Source organism: Misgurnus anguillicaudatus, chromosome 2, assembly GCF_027580225.2.
Source record: "Misgurnus anguillicaudatus chromosome 2, ASM2758022v2, whole genome shotgun sequence".
Classification (NCBI taxonomy): domain Eukaryota; kingdom Metazoa; phylum Chordata; class Actinopteri; order Cypriniformes; family Cobitidae; genus Misgurnus; species Misgurnus anguillicaudatus.
This window is the reverse complement of record NC_073338.2, coordinates 41,395,120-41,423,014: the sequence shown is the minus strand read 5'-3', so window position 1 is coordinate 41,423,014 and position 27,895 is coordinate 41,395,120. Positions and strand designations below refer to the sequence as shown.

Below are 27,895 nucleotides of genomic sequence, written 5' to 3'. Positions count from 1 at the left end.
TCCATTAGTGCCATCATAAACTTAAAACCTAAATCTGAAAATTTACTTCCACCACCTTATGGCGATCATTCTCTGATGACATCATCTAGACGGCTTGGTGGAGCATTCGTTAACTCCGCCCCCTCCAACTGTCCCAGTCTGATGCAAGTTCCATTTCTGAATCAAACACCTACTTTTCTATATCCAATCAATTCACAATGGAAAACACAAGCTACAACCAACATTGTCCTGGTGTGACACTTTATTTTTTAATTGCGTGCGAATAATATTGCTTGTGTTATTTACTAAGACAAAATCAGTGCTGAACCTCATAGATTTGAAATGTCTATAGACACATAACAGTATCTTCTGTGATACATCTTATTCCTCTGGGTGCATCGGGTTCTGTTTTTGCCTGTATCTGAAAGGGATGCGATTGGCAGGTGGCAAAACACCCAGACCAGCACGGCTATTGTCCAGCATCGGCTTCGGCTGGCCGTGTAGCAACTGCATTTCACCCATCAGCAAAGTGACGCACACAAACTGCTTGAGCTCATTATTTGCAAAAAAACGCCCGGGACACTGGCTGGCCCCGGAGCCGAACGGCATACGATAGTGACGGACTTTCTGTCCGCATTTATAAAACTCTGTTTTATCCTTCCCGTCCTCCACAAAACGGTCAAATTGGAATTGCTACAAAACAAAATACACACAAACAAGACATTTAAGTTAATAAACCACCAGTAACATCAGTCATGTGGCTGTAGGCCGCTGTACTGTAGGTGTGTGTGTGGGTTACCTGAGGTTGTTCATATATTTCAGGGTCGAGGTGCGTGCTTTGGGGATAGAGAGCAATGAAGTCATCTTTGCGCAGGTTAATGGACTGCTGGGCATCCAAACGCAAACAGAAGTCTTCCTGAACTACACGGATGTTCATCGATACAGACGAGAGACGTAAACTCTCATTCACTGAACTCTCTACAGATAAACATTGACAGAAAGACAGAGAGTTTGCATTAGTGGATTTTGACATATTAATGGGATAGTTCACACCAAAATTAAATTAAACCCATATTTAGTTCATACTCAAAACAATTTGTATATGACTTTTAGCCAAACATAGATTTTTTAGTTATTATAAAGTTACATCCTATTGGGGCGGTTTCCTGGACAGGGTTTAGATTAATCCATTATGTGTAAAGTCAGGATGTTTGTGGGTGTGTCACCTAAGTAAACCATTTGATCTAGTTGTTCTCGGGTTATTGTGATGTCCTCTTTGAGAATGGACTCTATGTTCTCCTGTCCAACCACATCCACAATCTCTGCTTGTACTGCTGCAAGGGCTTTTGGGTGTGAAATCAGATAGTACAGACACCAGAATGCCGCTGGGATAGTGTTTCCAACCGATGCCCACAACATGGCAAAATGATGGGCTACAGAGAGAAAATAGAGAATATATAAATGCATTTGTGTGTTCAAACCAACAAAAGTGCCAGTCATGGTTGGCTTCACTGAGTGCTAATCTGAATATCTACAACAAGCAGTATTACTGTTGATTTCCACTGTCGAATGAAAACTAATGTTTGTTTGTTTATTCGCCATTCCAGCATCTATGGCTATATTAATGGTGAGAACTGGTTAAATCATACATCATAGGTGTGACTGGCAAAGGACAAAAAAGCAGGAAAAAATACGGCACACCTACAATGATGCAGCGACATACATACCTACACACACACGCACATACACTCACCTAAAGGATTATTAGGAACACCATACTAATACTGTGTTTGACCTCCTTTCGCCTTCAGAACTGCCTTAATTCTACGTGGCATTGAATCAACAAGGTGCTGAAAGCATTCTTTAGAAATCTTGGCTCATATTGATAAGATAGCATCTTGCAGTCGGGTATGCACATCCAGGGCACGAAGCTCCCGTTCCACCACATCCCAAAGATGCTCTATTGGGTTGAGATCTGGTGACTGTTGGGGCCATTTTGGTACAGTGAACTCATTGTCATGTTCAAGAAACCAATTTGAAATGATTCGAGCTTTCTGACATGCTGCATTATCCTGCTGGAAGTAGCCATCAGAGGATGGGGTTCATGGTGGTCATAAAGCGATGGACATGGTCAGAAACAATGCTCAGGTAGGCCGTGGCATTTAAACGAGGCCCAATTGGCACTAAGGGGCCTAAAGTGTGCCAAGAAAACATCCCCCACACCATTACACCAGCCGGCACAGTGGTAACAAGGCATGATGGATCTATTTTCTCATTCTGTTTACGCCAAATTCTGACTCTACCATCTACATGTCTCAACAATAAATGGAGAGTCATCAGACCAGGCAACATTTTTCCAGTCTTTAACGGTTCAATTTTGGTGAGCTTGGGAAAATTGTAGCCTCTTTTTCTTATTTGTAGTGGAGATGAGTGGTACCTGGTGGGGTCTTCTGCTGTTGTAGCCCATCCGCCTCAAGATTGTGCGTGTTGTGGCTTCTCAAATGCTTTGCTGCATACCTCAGTTGTAATGAGTGGTTATTTCAGTCAAAGTTGCTCTTCTATCAGCTTGAATCAGTCGGCTAATTCTCATCTGACCTCTAGCATCAACAAGGCATTTTCGCCCACAGGACTGCAGCATACTGGATGTTTTTCCCTTTTCTCACCATTCTTTGTAAACCCTAGAAATAGTTGTGCGTGAAAATCCCAGTAACTGAGCAGATTGTGAAATACTCAGACCGGCCCATCTGTCACCAACAACCACGCCACGCTCAAAATTGCTTAAATCACCTTTCTTTCCCATTCTGACATTTAGTTTGGAGTTCAGGAGATTGTCTTGACCAGGACCATACCCCTAAAGGCATTGAAGCAACTGCCATGTGATTGGTTGATTAGATAATTGCATTAATGAGAAATAATCCTTTAGGTGAGTGTATAATGAAATACATAAATTTGTGCCCTTTTAGTAAAATCTTTGGTTGCATATGTATGGTAATAATAATAAGGCACACAAGCCACATACACAACTTGATAAATGAGATTCACCATTGACCAAAACACGTTTAATTAATTTTTATAGAATAATTAGTGGGGGCATTTAATACAGATTAATTATTTATTACAACCTTTGAACGCTGAATTTGAAGGGGATACTGTAACATGATGGGGTAGGAGCAATTTGCCATTTCCAATTCATCTAACCTGCACGTTTTGACCTGTGGTAGGAGAACATGCAAATTCCACACAGAAAGGCCACAGGACCTAGCCGGGGTTCAAACAGGGGACCTCCTTTTTGTGAGGCAACAGTGTTAGCCACTATGCCACCTGAAAGCTAATGTCAAAACAGCTCTTGTGTAGCTATTTATTTTCCCTGTAAATAAATCACATAGTGCAGCCACTAGCTGGCCTCCGTTACACCAGCATTAGTTAAATCACAACCCAAAACTGGTTGGGTTTGTCCCAATGCAGGGTTGAAAATAACACAGTGTGTTATGTTTTCTCCGACTCATCTACAGATTATGTTTATACATTAAAGCTTTAATCCAAAGATAAGACACCAGGAACTTCATGGTACCATGGTCTTGGCTACATCTGGGTGGCTATGTGTGTGGGTAAACAAAAAAATCATGCATTATGAATTCTGGTGTATGTGAGAGAGTCACCTGCTATTTCGTGGTCTTTAAGCGTATCATATTTCTGGAACAGGGCCGCTCGGGACTGTATGAACTCGCATTGAGCATTCCACTCTGCCACTCTATGAGGGAGGAAAAAATTCTTCAGCTTCTCACGGATTTCTTTAGTTTTTCCCAGCAAGCCGATGGGCACCCGTGCCATTAGTAGAGGGAAAAACGCATCATATTTGTCAAAGTCCTCTCGAAGCTGATCCAGCTGAAGATGCGTTGACTGTCCATACAATGTGTTAAACGTGGCCTCAAACATTACACGTTTACAAAATTCGTACAGCTCCGCCTCCCTCCATTCACCGTTAGGCCCTTCATTACAATACAAGAGACGTCGCATGATCCGCTGCAGATTTCCCATCATGCTCAAAGTGAGAGGGTCAAGGGCGGGTCCTTGTAACAAGGTGTACATCCTTTGAATCTCGTCTTTTAATCCAGGAAACTGGGAACTCAGTATTGGTGGATAATCAAATGCTTTGGATGCTGCACTGTCGGAAAACGTGTGAAAATCCAATTGTTTTCCATGTTTGATCACAGATGGATACAAGAGAGGGTTCATCACAAATGTCATGTATCTCCCTAAATAAAGACAAAGATGCACTTTTAAATCACATATTTTTTTAGATGGATAGTTGACATGACAGCAAGTAGTCTCCTCCTGCAGGGTAACATGCTTTCCTTTACCTACTATTTAGACATGCATTTTTAATGCTACACACATAGACATGATTATGGATTGTATACATTTTTGTGACACAATTTGTGATTTGTTAAGTCTTTGCATGAAAATGTCAGATGTAAGTACACAAGATAAGGGCAAATAATATGCCCATTTTTACAAAGACGTAATACAGGTCACAGGTGGGGAAGATCATGCGGTAACGGAGATTTTTTTAGTGCCACTCAGCAATTAATGAACCAAAATTTAAGAACAATATGTCAGTTTGTATGTGCCTACATCAGGGATGTCCAATACATTGATCGACCAGTCGATCGCAAAGGCAATGCCGGTAGATCGCACATAAGTTAACTATGTATGCTGCTCCACGAGCTTCGGAAAACAGAGTGCGAAATTGCCATTATGGTCTTAGAGTAATTGTGAAACACGCAAGTCTTTTAAGTTGCTGCACCTTTCTTCTCAAATGTGTTTTTTATTAATCTTATGCCTTCCCGCTGCAGCTCAGTTGTCTAACTTCCTAAATTTACCAGGATGCGCATTCTTGCCAACACGTGAGCGAGCAAACGAACGAGAAAGAAAGAGATACGCTTCTGATACTGTTGTCATTTTCTAGTTTGTTTCACTAAACCGTGGCTGTTTCTCAATATCAAGGATACTTCCTTGGCAGGACTGGTCTTTCCAAGTCACTTCCTTCAGAGGCTAGGCGATCGGCTCCTCTTTATAATTTGGAGAACACGTAAATGGAACAGGCTAGCAAGTGCACGTCATTACGCAAGTAAAAAGGTGTGCTTTTGCGCTGCACGCATAGGATTGTGGGTGATTTGAGAGATATGTGGGTGATTTTACACATATGCATCCTTTCCTGTATATGGGATATTTTTCGAACTAAGGACTCAAATCCGAGGATCCTCGACATTGGAACAGTCCTTCGACGGATGTGGATGACGTAGCATCCTCGAAATTTTGGCTTCCGAGGATCCTTCCTTGACATTGAGAAACAGCCCGAAGCCGTTTCCCAATGTCAAGGATACTTCCTTGTCAGGACTAGTCCTTACAAGTCACTTCCTTCAGAAACTAGGCGAGGCTCCTCTTAAGCATTCAGAGAACACGTTATAGACACACTATGCAGTTATTTTACCTTAATATAACAGCTTCAAAGTTATTTCAGTGGTAAACAAAGTCATAGTAGGGCGAATCATCCTCCTGTTGAAGCTCGGGGAGGACGCCGCTAGCAAAACCGCCAATGCAAGCTTGAGAGAACCGCCCCTGACAAATCTCGTGACAATCACGACTTGCTTTACGGCAACGACGTCACACACGTTAGGCTTGTTTGACTTTGTGTGGTGCTGCAAGAACCGACCGCCGGATGACGTCAAAGCACCGCGAGAATGATCCGAGACGGCACTTTGACGCCTAATATTTGTATGAAATTGTGAAACATTACCTGGTCATTATCTTCGGAGTACTAGAGTGGGAAATTACGACAGTTGCAAGTATTCTCCAGCGACTCTAGGGGTCGCTGTTTGACCCCCATGTACTTAGCACAAAATGGTCCGGTGAAATTAAATCTTAATATGATTTTAAAGAAAGAAAGTGCTCTGTAATAGAGTTACAGAAAATTAACATCACTTTTTTACCATAAAAGTCAACATCATCAAACATGCGGTTCTCAAAATATAACGTTAAAAAAACTCATATAGAACTGTTTATACACTTGTTTCCAATAATATGACCAAGAATTTTGCGACTGTGACTAGTTTTGATTTACATGTTTCATAAGTCATGGTAACGGAGTTACAAATGTTCCTATTGTTAACACAATATTTAATTCTATTAAAAATATGTGAAATAATACAAGTATCATCTATTTATTGGTAATATTGTGTTTTGAAATGTTTTTGTAATTATATATTATTATTATTACTAATAATAATAATGGCAGAAAAAAACACAAATTATTTATTTCATAAATAAGCTCATCTACCTGGGTGCAGAGTTTTGCTATTTAGAATCATTTGGATTCAATCAACAAATAAACGGATGTACGAAACCTGGCATGAACCCTGAAGATATCAGCATGACCATATCAAATATGGTGCAGTTCAGAACATCATTTTGTGACTTATCTGTAACTCCATTACCAATATGGTAATGGAGATACACATTTTAACATGAGAATAGCTCTCATATTTGGATAAAATATTTCAAATGAAATATACTAAATGAAGTGTCCTATGGTGCTTTCTATTGGGAATTATTTTTAGTTTTGGGCTTAATGCCATTGGGGGAGGGGGAAAAGAACTGCATTTTTTGGTAACTAAAACCCCCTTAGATGTATGTTTTCTTCATTTCTATGTCAAAATCAAATCAAGGTACAACATAAAATAGAATAAGTTGGTAATATCTTTCACAAATTACTTTCAGATAATAATGAGCTGTTCATGAGCACAAATCCATACTGCCTGACACTCCACTTGTCATTATCTACAGAATGCTGTAACCTTTGATCTACGGCACATAAAAACAAACTTTAACCTGTTTGGTAAAGTTATTGGTAATCATACCAAGAGATGTTTAAAGTTTTATTTTTTACCCTAGATATTAACATGTGCGTGATCTTCCCCATGTGTGCCCAGAATGTGTCTGTGAAGTTTTAGCTCAAAATACTCCACAGATCATTTGTTATAGCATGTCCAAAATTTCCTTATTTGGGCGGGAGCAACATTTTTTTTTCATGTGTGTACCTTTGCAAATGCAAATGAGCTACTGCTTTTGGTTAAAATATATCTGATTCCTGTGAATACAGTCTGGGACAATAGTATCTTCAGCCACATTAGTGCGACAACATGCTAACAAACACATGGGCGGGGCTTTGTCAGTGTGACATCACATTAACAAGAGAATCAAAACAGCATTTCTAACGAAACGGCTTTGTTTTAATGAAGATTAAAAATGATTTTTTTCATAGGGTGGTTCTATTTTTAATTTAATTAATTTCGTAAAATGAATTTTGCATAATATGGGCCCTTTAACAATGTACTATGTGTTTAACAATAAATGTGTGTTTCACCATAAATAAGTGGAGGATCAATGTGTATGTGTGTGTAGGAGATACCTGCTATAAGTACTGTAAAAACATCTCCATGCTCCTGTTGTAGTTTTGTTAGAAACTGATGAGAGTTTTTTCTGTATTCCAAAGCTTTACCCAGAAAGGGAATCCAGCCTTTAATGAGCGGAGGCTCACCTTCCTTCCTGTAACACACACTTTTCTTTTAATATGCTGTACTGTTCTGTTGATGAAATTTCACAAATGCTTTAAAACAAAAAATTTGTACTTGGGGTGCTGGTAATATTTTTAAAATAGATAAACTGTACGCTCTGTGATCTACTACTACCATCTGTGATCTATTACTACCGTCTGCCCTACTTTTAAAGGATAAGGCTGCCCTTGGGAATTTCCTCCTACTTGTACAATGGGGATTTGTTGATTTACAGAAACATAATTATGGTCATACAGCCTAAGAAAAAAACAATTAACTTTTTTTTTTACGTCATTTCTAGATGTATTGTGACCATTTCAGTCCAGTGTCTGTTGAATTTCAACAAAAGCAAACCTTGGGAATGACATAAAGTCACCCAAAAGCAAATGTAAAAGATTGACAAGACCAATGAAAAATGTGACTAAAAATACGCATTATCCTATAATTTTGTGGCTCCGAAGGGCATCTCACCCAAAGAATTTAATGTAGAGCTTCATAAAACTAGTCAATGAGTATCGTTTCATTATAAGCAACTAAAAACGTTTCTGTCAAGAGGACAAAAAATACACAAACGAAAATGCTATCAGTGTTTAAATCCCACTCATCACCCTAATAAATAGACCAGCTAAAACCAGCCTTGGATGGTCTCCAAGCCTGGTTATACCTGGTTAAGTTTAGAGGGGTATTGGACACTTTTTAGCTGGTCTCAAACTAGCTTGATCAGGTTGGCTAAGCTTGGCAAAGCTGGCCTAAGTTGGTTTAAGATGAAAGTCCTCCCAGCCTGAAAAAGCTGGTGGGTCAGCTGGTTTAAGCTGGTGAGTCAGTTTTTCTGCCAGCCTCAAAAGCTAAAAAACCTGTCCAAAACCCCCTAAAAACCAGCCGACCAGATTAGGCATGTTTTTACTGGACTTTTCACCTCATGTAGACAATAGAAATATAAATATTATATAAAAATATACAATATACAGGGTTCCCACACCTTAGTTAACTTCAAGTTCAAGGACCTTTCAAGGACATTCCAGGTCCTTTACCCTCAAATTCAAGAACTAAATGTGGGAACACATTTCAAGTGAGAGCAAGGTTACATCGTGTTACCTTTTAAGATACATTGTTACAGTTCCCTTTCGAGGGAACTCGTGCTGCGTCACTGCAGTGACACTTTGGGGACGCCTCCAGTGCGTCTAAATGTGTCTATCAAATTCAACCAAGGATGAGGCTTAACAACAAAGACAGGGTGACGCGGGAGCCAGGAAGTATATCACTATCTGAAATATTGCCAAAGACGGCATTACAGGCACGCAGGAAGTATGGCAAGGGAGACGCAGCGTCTCGTTCCCTTCTCAGGGAACAACAGTTACATACGTAACCAGAGACGTTTTCATGTGTCAAACACAACTATGCAAAACCGCATTTTGGTATGAATCAACATTCGCATACAGAAGATATAAGCATTTAAAGCGAACACTAGCATGTGTGCTTATAAAGTCCGAATTTTTATGATATTATGCTACACTACACAGGGAATAATATGGATTTTTTTTTCAGAAAACTTCTTGCATAAAATAGATTCAAGCACTTTCAATGACCTGTATCTATGTATGTATATCTTCAAAAACTTCCCAGGGCCTTGAATTTTCCCCCAGATTCACAAACTTTCAAAGATTTCAAGGACCAGTGGGAACCCTGAATATAAGATTAAAAATCTAATATTAATAGCCTATGTAAAGATTATTGACCCAGTTACACATATAAAATCAATCTGTGCTTTCACTTTATGTGGCACTAAATCTCAAGATCATGAATGCCTTCAGGGAGCAATGAAAGTATGCGAGTTTATACATCATAGGGAAAAACATGTCCCAACAATTTTACTTGGCACTATGATGATCAGTAGAAGACGACATTACTCACCCACATCTATCTGTCCTCAAACTAAATAATTCATTTAATAGCCAAATTCAAAGATTGACACATATGAACATAATTATCATTATAAAAAAAAACATTTTGTGAAAAAGTGAAAAACAGGAGACCAAATACAAACAATCCAAAACAAAATTCCCTGCTAAAAAAACAATAGACACCATCACAAAATTCTATTGGATTTATTGGCTTAACTGGCAATTTTATTGGTTGTATTTAAAATGGTCTCTATGGGTCTATGTTGGTCTATGTTGGGTTCTATTGGTGGGGCCATTAAATCCTAATGGAATATGTCACAAAACATGGACATTTGTAGTGGTTTTAATGGAAAAGCTAACGGTTCCTATTGATATTTTAATGGAAACCATTAGGAATTTCTGTAATGATTTTATTGTTTTTTTTTCAGCAGGGTTCTAAGAAATAAACTTTTATCTTATTTTATAAACCTTTTTCCCCAATGACTTGCTGCAAAGCTCAATGTACAGCCCATGTGTGTTAGGTGTATTAACTTGCAAACCTTTTATTGCTTGAAGGTTCAATTTCAACTAAGGATAAGAAAAGTGCAAACTCTGCTCAAAATCATTAACATTCTCCTGACAAAATATCATCCCACATAAAATACTGCGGTACTTATTTACTAAAGTAAATTGTAGTAGACTATACTGGTAGCAGTAGGTATTTTACCACAGTTTACTATAGTAAATACTAAAGTACATCGTATTGTTTCATGTTGATTTATTTTTAGAGTCACTTTAACGTTTAGAAATTTCATCCGCGTCTTTACTCCATACTGATATGATGTCTGTTGACTTTTTAAAGATGCAAGTCAATTAAAACAAAAGTATTGGCATGCTATAACCACACACCTCGCGTGCACAACATAAGCACAACGAGGATTCATCCCCATGATTTATTTACTCACCGCCTCCGTCCACAGAGAGCACAAACCAGCAGCACGGACATCAAGCCCAAAAATATCGTCAGTAACCAATCCAACATTATTAAGACGTTGAGAAAAAAGCTTTTTAAAGAACTTTACTTATCAAGATTTCACGACTGCAGTTCACAAAAAACAAATCGCTCATGATCCAGAACGGCAAGAACACGGGAGCAATTGTGAGATTCAAAGTTAAAAGAAAGCCACGCCCATGGAGGCGGTTTACATGAAGAATAAACATTGCTCAACACACCTCGTAATCGGTTATTATTCAGACTAGTCACTATTCATTTGGGCACGTACACGATGGAGAGGACAGATTTGTGCACTGCTCACATGTGTATGTCTCCGTAACTATAATTAATTAAACCAAAAATGTGTTAAATTAGTCAACTGTTTTTAAACTAATTTTAAACTTTATCAAATTATTTTTGGTGTATTGGATCATCACAGCTGTTGAGTAGCCTAAACTGTCTATGTAGTGGTGGTTAGCCTACATTTTTTACTGCTAGCCATTGATATGTTTGTGATCCAGAGTAAAACCCCAGGGGAGTTTCCCAGTTGACCCTCCCTTGCACTTCACAATAAGTCCTGCTTATTTGGAACACCTACGCCAAAAATGCTAGACTGTTTCAACCCAACCTTTACTGTGCATTAAAAAGCTGCTCTACTTAAAAAACTTCAGTTGGTAACACCTAGGTTAGTTTTATAAACTTTTTTCTCACTTTAAATGAAAAATGTAAGGTGAAAAAACTACTTCAGTAAAAATTACTTCAGTTGGTAACACCAACTTAAAGTGAGTATTGATCTTCAATTGATCGTGTGCTGGGTTGTTTTAACCCAAAATGCTGCCATGGTTTGATAAATCTGGCAGACTCAAAATTAAATTAACCTTGAAAATGTCTATAGGCTATCTGACCCCCCAAAAAACATCAAAGATTTGTCAAAACCCAATGCTTTTGACCCAACCATGGGTTGAAACAACCCAGCATTTTATAAAGTGAAAATATCTGATCGGCTGATAAAATGAGTAAGATATTGAAAGTTATATTTACTGTAATGTTTGGAAAACTCCCTAGATTAAGCAATCACATAAGCTTTCTTTCCAACAGTCCCTGATGAAGAACTGATGTATTCTGTCTCCATACAGAACAAATGGCTCTTTTTTCTCCTAGCCTGTGGCTCAGTGTCTCAATGTGTAGCTTATGTCTATGCCTGCCAGCAGCAAGTCCTGCCACAAGGTCTGTCTATTCTGTTTGCTTTTCAGTACTGCCATTAACGAAAACTGGTTTTCACAGGATACCCAAACAGAGAGGAGTGTTGCTGTTAATCTATTCAATGAGAAATGAAATGTATACCAACTTTGGGTTTCAAGTAAAAACATGACTTTTCATTTGTTTTCCAGTAATATCTTAAAAACAGCTGACATTTTTCTCAAGAAGAACAATTTGAATCAGAGCTTTATTACACAAATAATTTTCTTTGGTACTTGATGCTTCCAGTGTAGACATCCAAATATAAAAGCAGAACACTAGAATTAAAAATACATAAAACGCTTATATTTATGTGTCTGGTAGACACTTTTAATTCATTCTATACATTGTTTTTATTATGTGTTCCCCACTAATAAGAAATACTGATTAAGTGTGTGTGTGTGTGTGCGTGCGTGCTTGTGTATGTGTGAGGGTGGCTGGCAGGTGATGTGACCCTCAATGCTAAGTACATGTTTACCTAATAAATTCTAAATAGAATAGCAATTGGTGTTTTAGATCACCCTAGTGGCAATTTTGGGAACATGCCATGATAGCTTACAGCAGTCTATCGGTTCTCAAACTGGGGGGCTATGCCAGGGGGCCCCAGTTTTATCACATTATATAAATTAATTAATTTATCATAAATTCTGTGAAATTAAATCTCAGAAAAATAAGGCTTCTAATAGTGGTGTCTGAAGAAGTGGGTATACTCTTAATTTATGCCCCCATTTTTTAAAAGTAGAAGTGGGTATACCCCATGCCATCAAATAAAGAAGTGGGTACTTCGTATATCTGTGTATACCCTGCACTACATCACTGCTTCTAACCAACAGCATTATTTTGGATCTTGTAATATTTTTAGTTTAATTCAAATTCCAAGTTTGATATTGCTTAGTTTATGGGATGCACATGGCAAAAAGTTTGAGTACCACTGGCTTCAGAAACCTATTTTTTTGATATACTCTAATTTGAAAGATAACTGCAGGACTTTAGACTTTGAGACCACTGTGGACATCTATACTTTATTTATACTCTTCCTCTTTTTCCCTCTTCCTCACACATTACTGACACTTCCTCACAAACATCCTGAAAACAACCGATTTAAACAGCGTATAAGGGGGCAGGGATAACTCATAGAGACTAATTTTCCATTTCCATAGTTCTACGCAACTTCACAATTATTCATTCAGATGTATATTTAGCAAACTATAAATTGCCTACAATAGTAAACACTATTGGAACACACTGCCTTTACATAACTATAAATATTTTTTACAATTTAAACATAAAATGATTTGGCACAAAACAACTTTGCTTTATTGGGAAATGATTTTTTACTCATTCTACACTGAAACCCAGAATGTTTCCGGTTAGGGTTAGAGTGTGGGTTGAGGTTAGGTTATAGTATTTATAACCTAAAAAATGTCTGTATTTATATAATTAATAAGTAAGTAGGCTAAATAAATATAAATTGTGTGTGTGTGTGTGTGTGTGTGTGTGCGGGTTTGAGAAATCAGAGGCAACATAATGTTAATGCTATACAATAAGGATTAAAAGAATAAAGGAACTCCACGGTACTCAACTCATCCTCATGTTGTTTTAAACCTGTATGAGTTTCTTTTTCTGATAAACACAAAAGAAGATACCCTAAGAAATGACGGCAAACACAAAGCAGACAGTGCCCATAGACCCCCATAGTAGGAATAAAAAAATATGATGGAATGTAACGGGTACCGTCAACTGTGTGCTTACCATTATTTATCAAAATATTTTTTCATCATTTATCACAATACTCTCAAAATATTTCCTACTATGTAAGTTAATGGTCACTATCTGCTGTGTGTTTACCATCATTTCTCAAAATATCTTCTTTTGTGTTCATCAGAAAAAAAAGAAATTCATAGGCTACAGGTTTAGAACAATATGATAATAATGAGTAAATGATGATGACAGAATTTTCATTTAAAAGTAAACTATCCCTTTAATTCAAACACAATCAGTCAAATTTGAAATCTTAGGAAGCTTATAAACAGCTTACCATATTTTAGACAAATCAAGACTTATCTTGGGTGGCATTCATAACTATAATAACGGATCTGCACACCCCAAGGTGTATGGAGTATTTTTTACTCCAGAATATTTATCTCAGGATGCTTTTATTGAAAGAGTTCCCATGTATGCTGAGAACTTAGATTTTTCCCATCACAATCCAGCTTCTCTGAGACTTATGCTAAGTTAAACAGTTGCAAAATAATGAAATGAAACGAATAATACTTATTAGATGATCTTCTGCAAAGTAACATGTATCTCCCACGGAGGACTGACACAATGGTCCTGCAGTTTAGGTAGAGCGCAAGCAACATATAAGTCACGAGTTCGAATCCAGGGAACACACACTGATATATTCAATGAACTGTAAATCAATTAGCTTTGGATAAACGCTTTTAGCAAATGCGTAAATTAAACTAAGATCGTTGTAGCAGTAATGGGCGAGCTTCTGGTTCCGGGGAATTGCAGGTTCGAGAGTTTGAGGAGGGGCAAAAACAGATGGCCAGTCTCGCGCTGTAGACATTTCATATATGGTCACGTAATCATGGCAACCTTGACGTGCCAATGCTAAAAACAGACCTGACACAGGCGCGTGGAGAAGGGTGACGAACCGTTTCGACGCTCGCGACTTACAGGCCCTAACGTTATACGTAAAAAAGACGTTACAACTTAATTCTTATTTCATTCGCTGAACCGTGAAAACAAACAAATCGCAGCGCATATTCCGCGTGCGCTCCGCGTAATGAGCGTGAGTTTGGAATACACGTATCATAGAAAGCGCGAGACCATGGAAAGTTTGGAGAGGCAGCTGATTTGTCCTATCTGCCTAGAGATCTTTACCAAACCGGTGGTGATCTTACCGTGCCAACACAACCTCTGCCGCAAATGTGCCAACGACATCTTTCAGGTACCATAAATATCCTATTTTTTAATATCAAAATGATATTACACTTTTTATTATGTTTGTGTTATACAGCATTAAGTTGGAAAGGCAAAGGTCATGGGTTCGATCCCCAGGGAACACACATGCTGATGAAAAATAAATGGATTTAATTTACTGTTAGTCTCTTAATTGGTTAAAAGCATATGCCAAATGCATAAATATGTGTGCATCTGTGTGTATTAGGCCTCAAACCCCTACTTGCCTACACGGGGAGGTTCTTCTTTGGGTTCTGGCGGCCGGTTCCGCTGCCCATCCTGTAGACATGAAGTGGTTCTGGATAGACATGGAGTGTATGGCCTGCAGAGGAACCTGCTGGTGGAGAACATCATAGATATGTACAAACAAGAAACCAGCAGGTAACATTAATATGGCTGCCACCTTTGTTTTCTCAACATGTCTTGCAGCCAAATAAATAAGTAAATAAATAACTAATTTCTTCCCCAAAAAATGTTTGTACAGTCCAATATTATGGCAAATCGTAGTATCGTCACCAAATATTTAATGTATTGATTCATGTTTATGGACACGATTTTCTGTTTTTCTTCCATGTCATTGAGCATGAATTTCATTTTATGTATTGTTTTCTAATTTTTCAATTTTTTTTAACATTGTAGCTTGGGGTTGGGGTTAGAATAACTACATTTCAGACCCAAACCCCAACTCTAAGCCAAACCCCAAGTGAAAAAAGTAAAAAAAATTGGAAGAAAAACATGTAGAAACCAACACATAAAATTACATTCTAACCCAAACCCCAAGCGACCTTTATTTAAAAAAAAGAAGAAAAAAAAACAATATACAATCTATTTATAAAAAAAATCATGTTGAGTTTGTGCTAAAAAAATCTAATATTTCGTGACTATACCATGAAATGCCTTGAGGTAAGGTTGGTTTGTATGTGGGTAAAGCTACAGTTGTGTTCAAAATTATTCAACCCCCCAATGCTGTTAAGGATTTTAGGGAATTTAGTGTACATTTGTAATTGTATTCAGAATGAAATCCTACAATGACTTCTTAAAGAACCATATGCAACTAAAATGACATCAATTGGTTTTGTAATATAGTAGTAAATGTTTCTTTTGTGAATTCTTCATTGACACAATTATTCAACCCCTTAAAGAACTACCACTCTGAAGAACAGAGGTTCATTGAAGTGTTTTCAATCAGGTATTGAAAACACCTGTGGATGTCAGGGAACAGCAATAAAGCCTAATAAGGACCAATTAGGCAGCTTTAAAATGACTGTGATACTCAACTCCTTCTAAACATTTACTGGTGTGGTTACAAACATGGTGAAGTCAAAAGAATGGTCCAGGAAGACAAGAGAAGAGGTGATTAATCTTCACAGGAAGGGCAATGGCTATAAGAAGATTGCAAAGATGTTAAACATACCAAGAGACACCATAGGAAGCATCATTCGCAAATTCAAGGCAAAGGGCACTGTTGAAACGCTTCCTGGTCGTGGCAGAAAAAAGATGCTAACTGCGACTGCTGTGCGCTATCTGAAGCGTAGAGTGGAAAAAAGTCCCCGTGTGACTGCTGAGGAACTGAGAAAAGATTTGTCAGATGTGGGTACTGAAGTTTCTGCTCAGACAATACGGCGCACCCTGCGTACTGAAGGCCTCCATGCCAGAACTCCCAGGCGCACCCCCTTGCTGTCTCCAAAGAATAAGAACAGTCGACTGCAGTATGCCAAAAGTCATGTGGACAAACCACAGAAGTTTTGGGATAGTGTTCTGTGGAAAATTAGAACTGTTTGGGCCCATGGATCAACGCTATGTTTGGAGGAGGAAAAAACAAGGCCTATGAAGAAAAGAACACCTTGCCTACTGTGAAGCATGGTGGGGGGTCAATCATGCTTTGGGGCTGTTTTGCTTCTGCAGGTACAGGGAAACTTCAGCGTGTGCAAGGTACCATGAATTCTCTTCAGTACCAGGAGATATTGATGGCAATGTGATGCAGTCCGTCACAAACCTGAGGCTTGGGAGACGTTGGACCTTTCAACAGGACAATGATCCCAAGCATACCTCCAAATCCACTAGAGCATGGTTGCAGAAAAAAGGCTGGAACATTTTGAAGTGGCCATCGCAGTCACCAGACTTAAATCCGATTGAGAACCTCTGGTGGGACTTAAAGAAAGCAGTTGCAGTCCGCAAGCCTAAGAATGTGACTGAACTGGAGGCTTTTGCCCATGATGAATGGGCGAAGATACCCGTAGATCGCTGCAAGACACTTGTGTCAAGCTATGCTTCACGTTTAAAAGCTGTTTTAACTGTAAAAGGATGTTGTACTAAGTACTAAGATTGAATGTCACTTGGTGGTTGAATAAAACTGATAATGATGTGAGCACAGAAAAGACATTTGTGGTTATTTCATTATAAATGTTATGTTATATTTGTCTGACCTACACATGCCTCTTTGATGTAATTGTAAGCAGGATGACTGAATGATCAAAATCAATGTCAAACCGGCCAAAACAATCAATTTCAGTTGGGGTTGAATAATTTTGAACACAACTGTATATTTGTGAGTAGGCCACGAGCTATATCAATTGAAGCAGATACACTATTTGTGTTTATCAGTTTTCGCAACACACACAGACACAAACACAGGTTTGTTTCACTAGGGCATTTCGGAAAAACTTAGACAATAGACTAATGTTTTCAAAGCAAGAAAGGGATGTTTTCAATTCCGCTAAACGCTACTCTCACACAAACCTGATGGTTTTATTCCATTATGAGTAAAACATGATTTACGAGCCTTTAATATTAATAAGGACCACCATTTATGTCAGCTAAACCTCTATACAGTTATGTGTGGGTCTGCCTAAAATGTACAGTATCTGGGGTTTCTTACATTATGGTCTGTAATAGTGCATTGTTTATCTCTTCTTTAGCAGCAGTAAGCCAGAGCCGGCTTTGAAGAACGACGAGTTGATTTGTGAGGAGCATCAGGATGAAAAGATTAATATATACTGCGTGACCTGCTCTGTTCCCACTTGTTCATTATGTAAAGTGTTCGGACGTCATCAGTCCTGTGAAGTCGCTCCGCTTAAATCTGTCTTTGAGACTCAAAAAGTAAGATTCCTGACCCCTTCCCACCTCCCTTTACACTCTTAAATATTAAAGTGCTGAAATGGGTTTATTTCAAGAACCATTTTTGGTCCCCCAAACATTTTATCACTACAATGAAAGTTTTGCGGATGTTCTTTATGGAAAATTTTTCTTTCTCTCTGATGATTGGTTTGTAATAATTTGCCTTTATCATGAATGTGTCTTTTTGTGTTTTTATGTGTTTTTTATGTGTGCAGACAGAGTTGTCAGATGGTTTAAGCGTGTTACTTGGAAACAATGACAGAATTCAGGGTATCATTAGTCAGCTGGAAGAGAGCTGCAGATCTGTGGAGGTGAGTGTGTATTTTTTATTTAGTTGGATCCCCATTAGTCATTAACAAGGTAGTGGCTATTCTTCCTGGGGTCTGACAAGTAAAAAACAAAGTTAAAACAAAGTATTTGTGTGCAGTAATGAGTGTATTCTTAGTTGTTCACCTGTTCCTTGTAACTTTCAGTTCCTACATTTCGGTTTTAGTAATGGTGTAAGTGTGTGTCTGTGGAGGAAAATGGACGTAGGCAGAAGTCTCGCGTATGTGAGTGGTTTGATCGTCTGTACGCACTGGTGGAGGAGCGCAGAGGGGAACTCACACTGAAGATCAATGCAGAACAACAAGAGAAACTCGATTATATCAGCGGCCTGCAGCGCAAGTACGCACAAATATTCACCATAAACAAATATAAACCGCAATAAGAACAGTTAAGGTCATGATGACAGGTAATGTAAGTTTTACTCAAGAAATGATTTAAAGAAAAGCTTTTATTTTGTTCTGATAAAACGCACATTGGATTTGAAGTATAAAGGGAAATTTGCAAGAGATGTAAAAAAAATCATATAAATAAATTACTAATAATGTTTGGTGAAGTGTAAGGGGCCAGTCACACCAAAAGCGCTTTAAACGCTTGCAAACGCAAGGCGCGACGCACTGCCTTTATTAAAAAAGAGCAGTGCGGCGCGGCTTTTCATATTGCTAAGCAACCACCGAGTCAGCTGTCTTGTCAATCAAATATTGAAGCGTTAGCGCTCTTTTGCTGTTAACTGTCATATTAGCAGAAACTTTAAAAATAGGGCGCTTGCTCTGACCTTGTTTGAGGGTGAGAGGTGCACAAGCACGCAGGAGAGAGTGAGCAAGTGGAGTCCGGTTCTTCAACGCAACTGTAAACTTCCCTCACCACAACGTAAGTCCCGCCTCTCCCCTCATTCGATTGGACAATGGAAGACGCGAATGACGTCAGGCGCTTCTCCGCTCTCAGCGCTCCTTCAAAAACGTGTGCGCGGCAGGCGGCAGAAAACCGCAAGGCGCTCGGCGCGCATAAACAGTGTGCAAACGCGCCCTGCCCATAGAATATCATTCAAAAAAGGCGCCTGCAACTGCCATAAACGCTTTTGGTGTGACTGAGCCCTGAGGCCTTGCAAAATTGATTTTAACCCTATAACTGTATTACTCAACCTGCTAACCACGTTGTGCAGGTACAGAGAGCACCTGGATAATTCTGCCAAATTAGTGGAGACGGGAATTCAGACTATGGAGGAATCTGAGATGGCCACCTTCTTACAGGTCACATGTTTATACAGTGTGCCATTTTTAACACTTAAATATTAGGAATGCTCCGATCGATCGGCCGATGATACTTGCTATGCTTCTCAATGAAATACGGTGAAATGACGCTACATCCTACACACATAGAATTGTGGGACAAGATCTCAAGAGTCAGGAAGTAAACCTAACACTGGATTTGGACATGGCTTGATGCCTTCCTGCCTTGGAAGGCTGCCTTGGAATGCTGACCCAGCCTATGACATGCAGCTCCAGGAAATGGCTTGAAGGGACACTCCACTTTTTTTTGAAAGTGTGCTGGTTTGTCAGCTCCCCTGGAGTGAAACATTTCTTTTTTGCCTTTTGGAATCCATTCGGATGATCTCTGGTCTGGCGGTACCACTTTTAGCATAGCTTAGCATAATCCATTGAATCTGATTAGACCATTAGCATCGCGCTAAAAAATAACCAAAGCGTTTCAATATTTTTCTATTTAAAGGACGAGCTCGGTATTTTACACTTAGAGCACTGTTTTCGGATTGTTTGTGGTGAGGTGGAGTGGTTTTGACTGAAATTTCGACAATTTTCGGGTATTTGTTGATTCACCTCCAGTCTCTGCTGTGTGTGTGTGGGTGCACTGGAGCAATACTTCCTAGAATGCGTTGAACTTTCGTTTGCGGGGACGTGGGGCTCGCCGAGTGGTCAGGGGTGTTGGCTGGTGTGCTCACACAAAAAAATCGCTGCAAAAGATGCTTTCCAACATGTGTTTTAGCATTCGTTGTTAACTTGTGGACCTATTTTTCCAAACGCGTCACACCCGTACATTCTTCCGTTGAGAGCTTGAATAATAAACACTCCAGTCCAGGTGGTGGCGATAATCCACCTTTGCGAATTGCAAGAATACAAACAACGTTCCCGGCGCGGAGTAATACCGTACCTCACAGCACATCTAATAATAGTCAATGGAGTTGGCAAAAACTAGGATAAAAACTGTTGGAGTGCGTATTTTGCGGCGATTTTTGTGTGAGCGTGTCGGTGGGCGCCCCTGGCCACTCGGTGAGTTTCAGGTCTTTGTGGACGAGATTTTGATGCATTTTGGGAGGGGTTGTTCCAGTGCATCTGGACACCCATTGTGGAGGTGGAAGGTGGGACAACAAATGCCCAAAAATTCTCGGGGCAGCCGCATATGTCGAGGTTTCGGTCAAAACCGTTCTATTTCGTCGTGAACAGTCTGAGAACAGGGCTTTGAGTGTAAAATACCGAACTTGTCCTTTAAAACTTGACTCTTCTGTAGTTACATTGTGTACTAGGACCGACGGAGGGTTGGAAGTTGCGGTTTTCTGGGCTGATGTGACTGGGAACTATAGAGACAGAGCGCACCGCGTCATAACCTGGAAGCCACGCCCACCGGGGGGAATACGGTCCGTCCTTCTCCGTTGACTTTGTGTTGCGGGGGGCTGCCTCTTTGTCATTTCTGGCTAATAACAAAAAACTGAATTATGCCTAAAAGCTGCAGTGTGACAGGGTGTAGAGCTAACAAGCCAAAGAAAGACAGAAATACGTTTTTATAAGCTGTCGACCCCAAAAAAACGAGCATTTAAAGACACAAAAGTGGAAAACAGGCAACTTTTCATAGTACTACTATTAGTAGAACTGTGCCCACTAGAGGGAAACATAGTCAGCTATCCACTTTTTTCTCCTTGAAGGCTGAGTTTTGGGGCTCGACAGCTTATGAAAACTTATTTCTGGGTTTTTTGGCTTGTTGGCTGTACACATTGTCGCACCGCAGCTTTTGGGCATTATTCAGTTTTTTGTTGTGGGCCGGGAATGGCAGGGAGGCGGCCTCTCGCAGTGCAGGGTCAATGGAGACGGTTGGATTGCTTCCCCTCGGTGGGCGTGGTTTTCGGATTGGCATAACTGCGCTCTGTCTCTATACTCTCGTTCTGGCGTAATAATCAAGGACTTTGCTGCCGTATCATGGCTGCAGTGGGCTGTCATTGCGCCTGCTGCGGCCATGATACGGCAGCAAAGTCCTTGATTATTACGGCAAAATGAGAGTATAGTTCCTAGTTATATCTGCCTAGAAAATCACAACTTTTAATTTTCCGTCGGTCTTAGTGCACGATAAGAAGAGTCAAGTTTTAAAAAGGAAAAATTTGAAAACTCTTTGGTTATTTTTTAGCGCGATGCTAATGGTCTAATCAGATTCAATGAATTATGCTAAGCTATGCTAAAAGTGCTAGCGCCAGACCAGGAGATCAGCTGAATGGATTCCAAAACGGTAAGAATCAAATGTTTAACTCTAGGGGAGCTGGAAAATTAGCCTATTTTAAAAAAGTGCAGTGTCTCTTTAAGGATATATTTATATTGCTGTTCTTCAAAACTTTTCAGGTATTTTCATAATCATAAAGAATATGTATAATAATTATGTTTGACGAGTGTTGCTTTTTCAAATGCATGTTTTAAACGACTCAAACTCACAGTAATTTTAGATCGATAAGGACTTACCGTTTAAAAGCCGTAGTACATGAAATAGCTGTGAATAATATCGGTTGTGCGATTCAGAATAGTTATCGGACATGTATTATTAGTGTGTATCGCCATTTTTTCGGAGCACCCCTATTAAATATACATCATGTGTTATATTTGAAGTATGTGTTCTCTAATCTGTGTATTTTTTCAACAGAATGCAAAGCCACTACTACAACAGTAAGTCAGATTCAGTCATTCAGTCATTCAATCAATCAATCAATCAATCAATCAATCAATCAATCAATCAATCAATCAATCAATCACAACTGCAGTTATAATCATGAAAGTATCTCAAAGTTACAGTTCAATTCAATTCAATTCAATTTTATTTATATAGCGCTTTTCACAATTGGTGATTGTTTCAAAGCAGCTTTACATTAATAGAAGCAGTGGAAAGCACAGAAAAACGACAGATAGCACAACATAATACACGATAGCACAAGCAGCTAAATTTGATGCGGCTATGAATCAACATTATAAGCGTGCGTATTGCTAATGTAGCGTAAAGAAGAGGTTGCTCTTCCCACTTCTGTTTCCCACTTCTATGTCTTGGTGTTGTATATTCATTAATTTTTGCTGTGTCTGTCAGGATAGAAGAAGGCAAAAATGTGTCTCATTTGGAAAAGGTGGAGCGTGGATATGAGAATATGGATCATTTTACGGCAAACTTCAAGAAGGAAAAAAAAGCAATACTCAAAATTGAATTCACAAAGGGTAAGCCAGCCCTAATCCTATCCCAATGCACCAGTTTGGTTGTCATCTGTTTACTTATAAGATATCTTTTTCTCTTTCTACTGTAGATGATGATGATGATGATGACAGTGAAGAAGATGATGATGATGATGATACTGATGAAGAAATACCAGGTGAAACTGTTAAACCTGAGACACAAGCAACTTCGGCATCTACACCCACCCCTGCTCAGCCGAAAAAAATCCCTGTATCAAACTCCCCACCGCTGGAAGCCGAGTCCTCCAAGATAACATCAAAATCAAATCAATCATTGAATATCCCACCGGCAGAGACTGCGCCCTCGGTCACGCCCACTCCAGTTCCTGGCCACAACCCTTCCACAGACACACGTGCTCAAGTAAGATTTACACGATAATGTCTTCTCTTTTTTGGTTTTGATTTTCATTTTGCCATCTCCGCAACTTATATCCATGTTGTGAGACCTTGGAAATGAAATTCCTAAAAATCTATAGTGCCACTACCGTGACCAGAACTGATCCATAATAAAAAATGTTAATTACTTAAAAATGATGCTAAACTGTTCTATTAAGTGAAAGCAAGTCAGTTCACCTTGCAGAAAATGCAGTCTAGTGATCTTTAATGTTAACAGAAAGGGGTGAAAATGTCTGGTGCATAAGATTTATTTCATTGTAAGTGCCCAAGCAACAATATTTAAATATTATTTAGCAATTTTATGAACAAAATATGAAAAAAAAAACGTAATAATAATAACAATACCAACTTTTGCCAACAGCTTTCATCAGGCTAAACTTAATCTGACCTTAGAAGCCAAAATATGGGCACCTATCCAAATTAGATTTTTTTCTGCAAACTTTTAACATCAAACCCTAACTTGCTATCTTTTTATTGTTTTATTCACTTCATCATATGACCACATATATGCAAATTGCTGTTTTAATGCATCTTAATATCTCAATCTTTCTGTTAATCCTACATTTAGGTAACTGCCAGTCCCAGCCAGACATCTGAGGATGGACCACGGCATGTTTTCTCTTTTTCCTGGTTAAATACGCCAAAATAAGTTTGTAAAACTGCAACCTCATTGTGATGGCAGTCTTGGGGAAGAAACCCATGCGTACATCACTGCTTGCTTAAGACGTTCCAGAAATGCCTGTTGTACTTTAATATAATATAACTATAATTTTATGAGTTGATGACAAGCATAAATATGCATTTCATAGCTAGACAGTGATTGAAATGGTAAAATCACAATTATTTAATATAAATAGCTAATAAGCAGCTGAAATACTACTGTAGCTGATTGAAAAACATTAATAAAAGACGATTTATGAATTAATTTATAAAACTTTACATTTTTCTTGAAATCATGTTGAAAATAAAGTCACTTATCTAAAAGAATTCGCACACACAAAATGAATGACAACACTCATCAATGTTATTTCCCGAAAAAGTCCATCATTTTGCGATTGCTGTTTGCGCGCTGCGCAAGTTTCTCGGCTCGTGCCATCTGTAGCACCTCGCGCAACAGGTGGAACGTCAGATCCAGAGAGATGGCCGGATCCTCCGAACGGCGGTCACGCTCCTCCTGGCTGTCCGTGATTCTGTTACCGACACTCCCGACTTTACCTCCTAACAGCCTCTGCGTAAGCTGTAGCTGAAGAGCCTCGGTGCGCGGCGGTGGTCTCCGGTCTGGCGCGTTGTCCAACCTGATGAAATATTCCTCTCCTAAGCGCATCAGTAGCGGCATCTGCGTGACTGTAGGTACGCGAGCGGACTCAGAGCGCGAGACGATCACACCCACAGATACCACAAGCAGCACGTGCAGCTTCATTGAGAGAAAGTCACGGGAATCTGGATAATTGTGATATATAAGTGGACATGCAAAACTAGGGCTTGCATATACATTATGTACTACAAATCTGACATATTCTTTATTGCTCATATCCACTTGAAAAAACCTGGAGTATACTTTAGTATTTACTGTAGTTTGCTAAATATTAACTGAAAAAATACCACTGCATACTTTTTTACTTATTTTAGTAGGCTTAAAACACTACCATAATAGACATTTTATACACTATATTGTAGTTATTACTAAACAGTATTTTTTAATGTGGAAAAATCTTTTTTTTCCTTTCAATAAGCATTATTGAGATTTTTTTATACAAATATGTACTAATGAGTTAACGTGATCCTTGTTATAATACATTATGTTAAAAGTTGCCTATGTATATCTCTTACCTCAGTGCGGGTGTCAGATTTGTTTTTGCGAGTGTTTCGCAATTTAGCGCGCGCGCGGTCGCACCTCGGGCTGCGGTTGGAGCGCGAGCATCGGTGGGATTTATTTATATAACATGCACATGCGCGCGAATGCTGTTCTCTTTCTAATATGACAGAGGGACCGGAATGACTCGCCAAATAATTTGCTGTGCGTCTCGATTAAGTCCAACACGAGAAATGCTTTAAACTGCTCTCTTATTCCATTTTGCGTGTTTGGTTTCGTGGAAGATTAAATTTCCATACTGAATTATCCGGGTTTTACGTAATTTGTGTGAATGAATCTGATTAAAGGGCCGTTGAGAGACTCAGCTGATAAGGAAATGAAAAACGCACATGCACCTGCTCAAACTGTTGGCAATAATGCGCAAAACATTAAGTTAGACACGCAATTATTATTGCGCAGAGACTAAAAAGACTCCCAGGTGGCGTGATAAGTTGGTCTACATTTTAGCCTATTATATCAACCAATACAATACACATATTACATTGAATAAACAAATTCATTCAAATGTATATTGTAAAGGCCACTGTAGGAGCCATATTTTTGATTCTCATATTTTTAATTTATTATCATAATTGTTCATTTACTTAACTGTTTGTGTTATATTGTAAAAATATATTATGTTGTATACATTTTCATCCATCAAAATCATACCATATTTTACAGTAAATAGAGTTTTACTTTCTTTAGTTAAAGTCAGTAGATTTAAATGACATTAGACTTTGTCATATAACTACATTGCAGGCTTGTTTTGCTGCCTGCTTTCCTTCTTAAAGCGAACATGCACTTCCAAACGCAACTCAGACTCCAGGATAAAACAAGGTAAAATCTGGGCTGACAAAATTGAATAGACATCTAACCATAGCCCAAAAAATAAATGAAATAAAAAAGAAATTAAACCAAACACCTTGTAATCGGTTGACTTTAATTCCGTAGAAATTACAGTGTTACTGGCAGCTGGTTGCCATGTAACTTACTGTAGATTTAAATTTATGTTATTTACTGGCAACATTTTGTTCAAAGTTAAATGAACATTGAACATTAACAGAGTAAAACTAAAATAACAGCATCAGGCAAAGCATTCTGGGAAACAAAATCTGAAGCAAAAAAACAGAAAGAGGTTGATGATGATTTTGGTTCCTATGCTTTGCATGACGCTGTTATTGAATGTATTCTGTAAAGATAAAGACTTGTTAATGTTTGGTATTTATTTAACTTTGAGCAAACTCAATAACATAAATTTAAATCCACAGTAAATTACTGGCAACCAGCTGTAATTTCTACGGATTTTTTTACAGTGTTGATTACATGATGGAATGGTAACACTTTACAAGTTGTATTTGTAGTTAAAGGGATAGTTCACCCAAAAATGAAAAATCTGTATTTTTTCACTCTCACGTCGTTATAAATCTGTATATATTTCTTTGTTTTGATGAACGCTGAGGAAGATATTTTGAGGAATGTTTGTAGCAAAGCCAATCATGGGCCCCATTCACTTCCATAGTAGGTGAATGGGGCTCATGAACGTCTTGGTTACAAACAAACATTCTTCAAAATATCTTCCTTTGTGTTCATCAGAAAAAATAAATGTATACAGATTTGTAACATGAGAGTAAGTGAATATTGTTAACATGTTCATGTTATTGGTATACATTTTTAAAATCAAAAGTTGCATGCAAAATCCAGGCATGTATCGGTAGTTGTTACACAGCTCATTCTTGCTAGTAGTTCTCTGTTTGTTTTTCATCAGTTTTGTTAAAGTGCCCCTATTACATTGCTAAAAAGAACATTATTTTGTGTATTTGGTTTATGTAACTTGTTCATGTGGTTTATGGTTTAAAAACACGTTTTCCACATACCATACATTATTGTTGCTTCTCTATGGCCCGCCTATCTGAAACCCGTAGATTTTTCTGCAAAGCTTATAGTTCTGAGAAAGCGTGGTGTGCTCCGATTGTTGGCCAGCTATCCAGTGTGTTGTGATTGATCGAATACCACAGGCATGCCACGGAAATGTGACGCTCCTTACCATATTTGGAAGATCCCAACAGAAGATAATATCACGCTACCTTACAGTGGCGACTCATGACTGCTCACGCGAGAGGCGCTTATTCAAAATAAGTGTTCAGAGTGTCGTGTGTTGCTTGCGTTTTCAAAATACGTGTTTGTTGCGTCATGTAAACCATGTGCATCACCTGTTTGTCAAAATAAGTGCCTGTTACACACGTGTCGAGACCGTTTATGATAAAAGAGACGCTCACGTTCACAAAATACACGCAAGACACTCACTTAACATTAAACTCTGAATACACATGAAATTATGTGAGTATCTGGCAAACGCAAGCGTCTCTTTTATCATGAATCATTTAGACGCATCTGCAGCAGGCACTTATTTTGACAAGACACGTGATGCACATAGGATCACTCACATGCAGAACACATATTTTGAAATTTCGAACCACACACATGACGGGCTACATTCATGTTAGTACGAACTTCGCATCGAGCGCTCTCGAAAAAAAGAAGTCACCATCCGAATCAATACGAGCCGAATCTGATTCAGAAATATAAGACATTATCATAATATCAAAATACCAATTAATAGTTTATATTCATTTTTTAAACAACCTATTTGTGTTACGCTTGATTAATTTCTGAAAGACTTCGGAGAGAAGTTGAATGTGCTGATTTTAATTTTGGGAATAAAAATATAAATTTTATTTGTTTATTACTATTCAAAATGAGGAATAAATATGCTGCATTAAAGCACTTCATGATGCTGGGTGGTCTTTGAGACAAACAGAGAGGTGGAACTTATCAATCAAAATAATCAGTACACTGTAAAAAATACTTTGCTGCCTTAAATTTTTTGTTGAATCAACTCGGATTTACAAGTAATTTCAACTTGCTATTATTTATCTTGACTAGAGATGAGTTGTTATAACTACAGGTGAGTTGTTATAACTTATAAAATTAAGTTGACTTTTCTCAACTATATTTTATAAGTTGTGACAACTCATCTT

The 27,895-nt window shown here is 38.6% G+C and overlaps 3 protein-coding genes across 5 annotated transcripts; 1 reads left to right on the top strand and 2 right to left on the bottom strand.

The window, feature by feature from the left end:
• Positions 1-223: 223 nt before the first annotated feature.
• On the bottom strand, positions 224-14,026 carry cyp7b1 (cytochrome P450, family 7, subfamily B, polypeptide 1). Of its 2 annotated transcripts, none has more exons than XM_073855345.1 (6): positions 13,983-14,026; positions 7,451-7,587; positions 3,639-4,235; positions 1,206-1,412; positions 779-957; positions 224-672 (listed from the first exon to the last, which is right to left on the bottom strand). In XM_073855345.1, exons 1-6 carry the CDS (start codon positions 14,009-14,011, stop codon positions 361-363), a joined length of 1,461 nt encoding a protein of 486 aa, XP_073711446.1. In that variant the 5' UTR covers positions 14,012-14,026; the 3' UTR covers positions 224-360. The 2 variants fall into 2 exon arrangements, with proteins under 2 accessions (XP_073711446.1, XP_055059209.2); XM_055203234.2 differs by lacking the exon at positions 13,983-14,026 and adding an exon at positions 10,441-10,496.
• Positions 14,027-14,235: 209 nt separating this feature from the next.
• Positions 14,236-23,936, top strand: trim55a (tripartite motif containing 55a). 2 transcript variants are annotated; one of them, XM_055203232.2, is made up of 10 exons: positions 14,236-14,664; positions 14,884-15,056; positions 17,597-17,774; positions 18,008-18,103; positions 18,313-18,458; positions 19,279-19,366; positions 22,032-22,054; positions 22,467-22,591; positions 22,678-22,967; positions 23,571-23,936. In XM_055203232.2, exons 1-10 carry the CDS (start codon positions 14,500-14,502, stop codon positions 23,649-23,651), a joined length of 1,365 nt encoding a protein of 454 aa, XP_055059207.2. In that variant the 5' UTR covers positions 14,236-14,499; the 3' UTR covers positions 23,652-23,936. The 2 variants fall into 2 exon arrangements, with proteins under 2 accessions (XP_055059207.2, XP_055059206.2); XM_055203231.2 differs by having other exon boundaries at positions 14,238-14,664; positions 17,594-17,774.
• On the bottom strand, positions 23,235-25,324 carry crha (corticotropin releasing hormone a). The gene is made up of 2 exons (XM_055203233.2): positions 24,833-25,324; positions 23,235-24,442 (listed from the first exon to the last, which is right to left on the bottom strand). Exon 2 carries the CDS (start codon positions 24,420-24,422, stop codon positions 24,027-24,029), a length of 396 nt encoding a protein of 131 aa, XP_055059208.1. The 5' UTR covers positions 24,423-24,442; positions 24,833-25,324; the 3' UTR covers positions 23,235-24,026.
• Positions 25,325-27,895: the final 2,571 nt, after the last annotated feature.

Bases quoted from the DNA above. Each gene is read 5' to 3' on its own strand.
- crha (XM_055203233.2), bottom strand. From the start codon at position 24,422: ATGAAGCTGCACGTGCTGCTTGTGGTATCTGTGGGTGTGATCGTCTCG.
- cyp7b1 (XM_055203234.2), bottom strand. From the start codon at position 10,481: ATGTCCGTGCTGCTGGTTTGTGCTCTCTGTGGACGGAGGCG. The intron at 4,236-7,450 runs GTATCTCCTACA...GTCTTTATTTAG, and splicing joins TTTTACAGTACTTATAGCAG to GGAGATACATGACATTTGTG. The intron at 958-1,205 runs GTGACACACCCA...GTTTATCTGTAG, and splicing joins AGATCAAATGGTTTACTTAG to AGAGTTCAGTGAATGAGAGT.
- trim55a (XM_055203231.2), top strand. From the start codon at position 14,500: ATGAGCGTGAGTTTGGAATACACGTATCATAGAAAGCGCGAGACCATG. The intron at 15,057-17,593 runs GTAACATTAATA...TCTCTTCTTTAG, and splicing joins TACAAACAAGAAACCAGCAG to CAGCAGTAAGCCAGAGCCGG. The intron at 22,592-22,677 runs GTAAGCCAGCCC...TTTCTACTGTAG, and splicing joins CAAAATTGAATTCACAAAGG to ATGATGATGATGATGATGAC.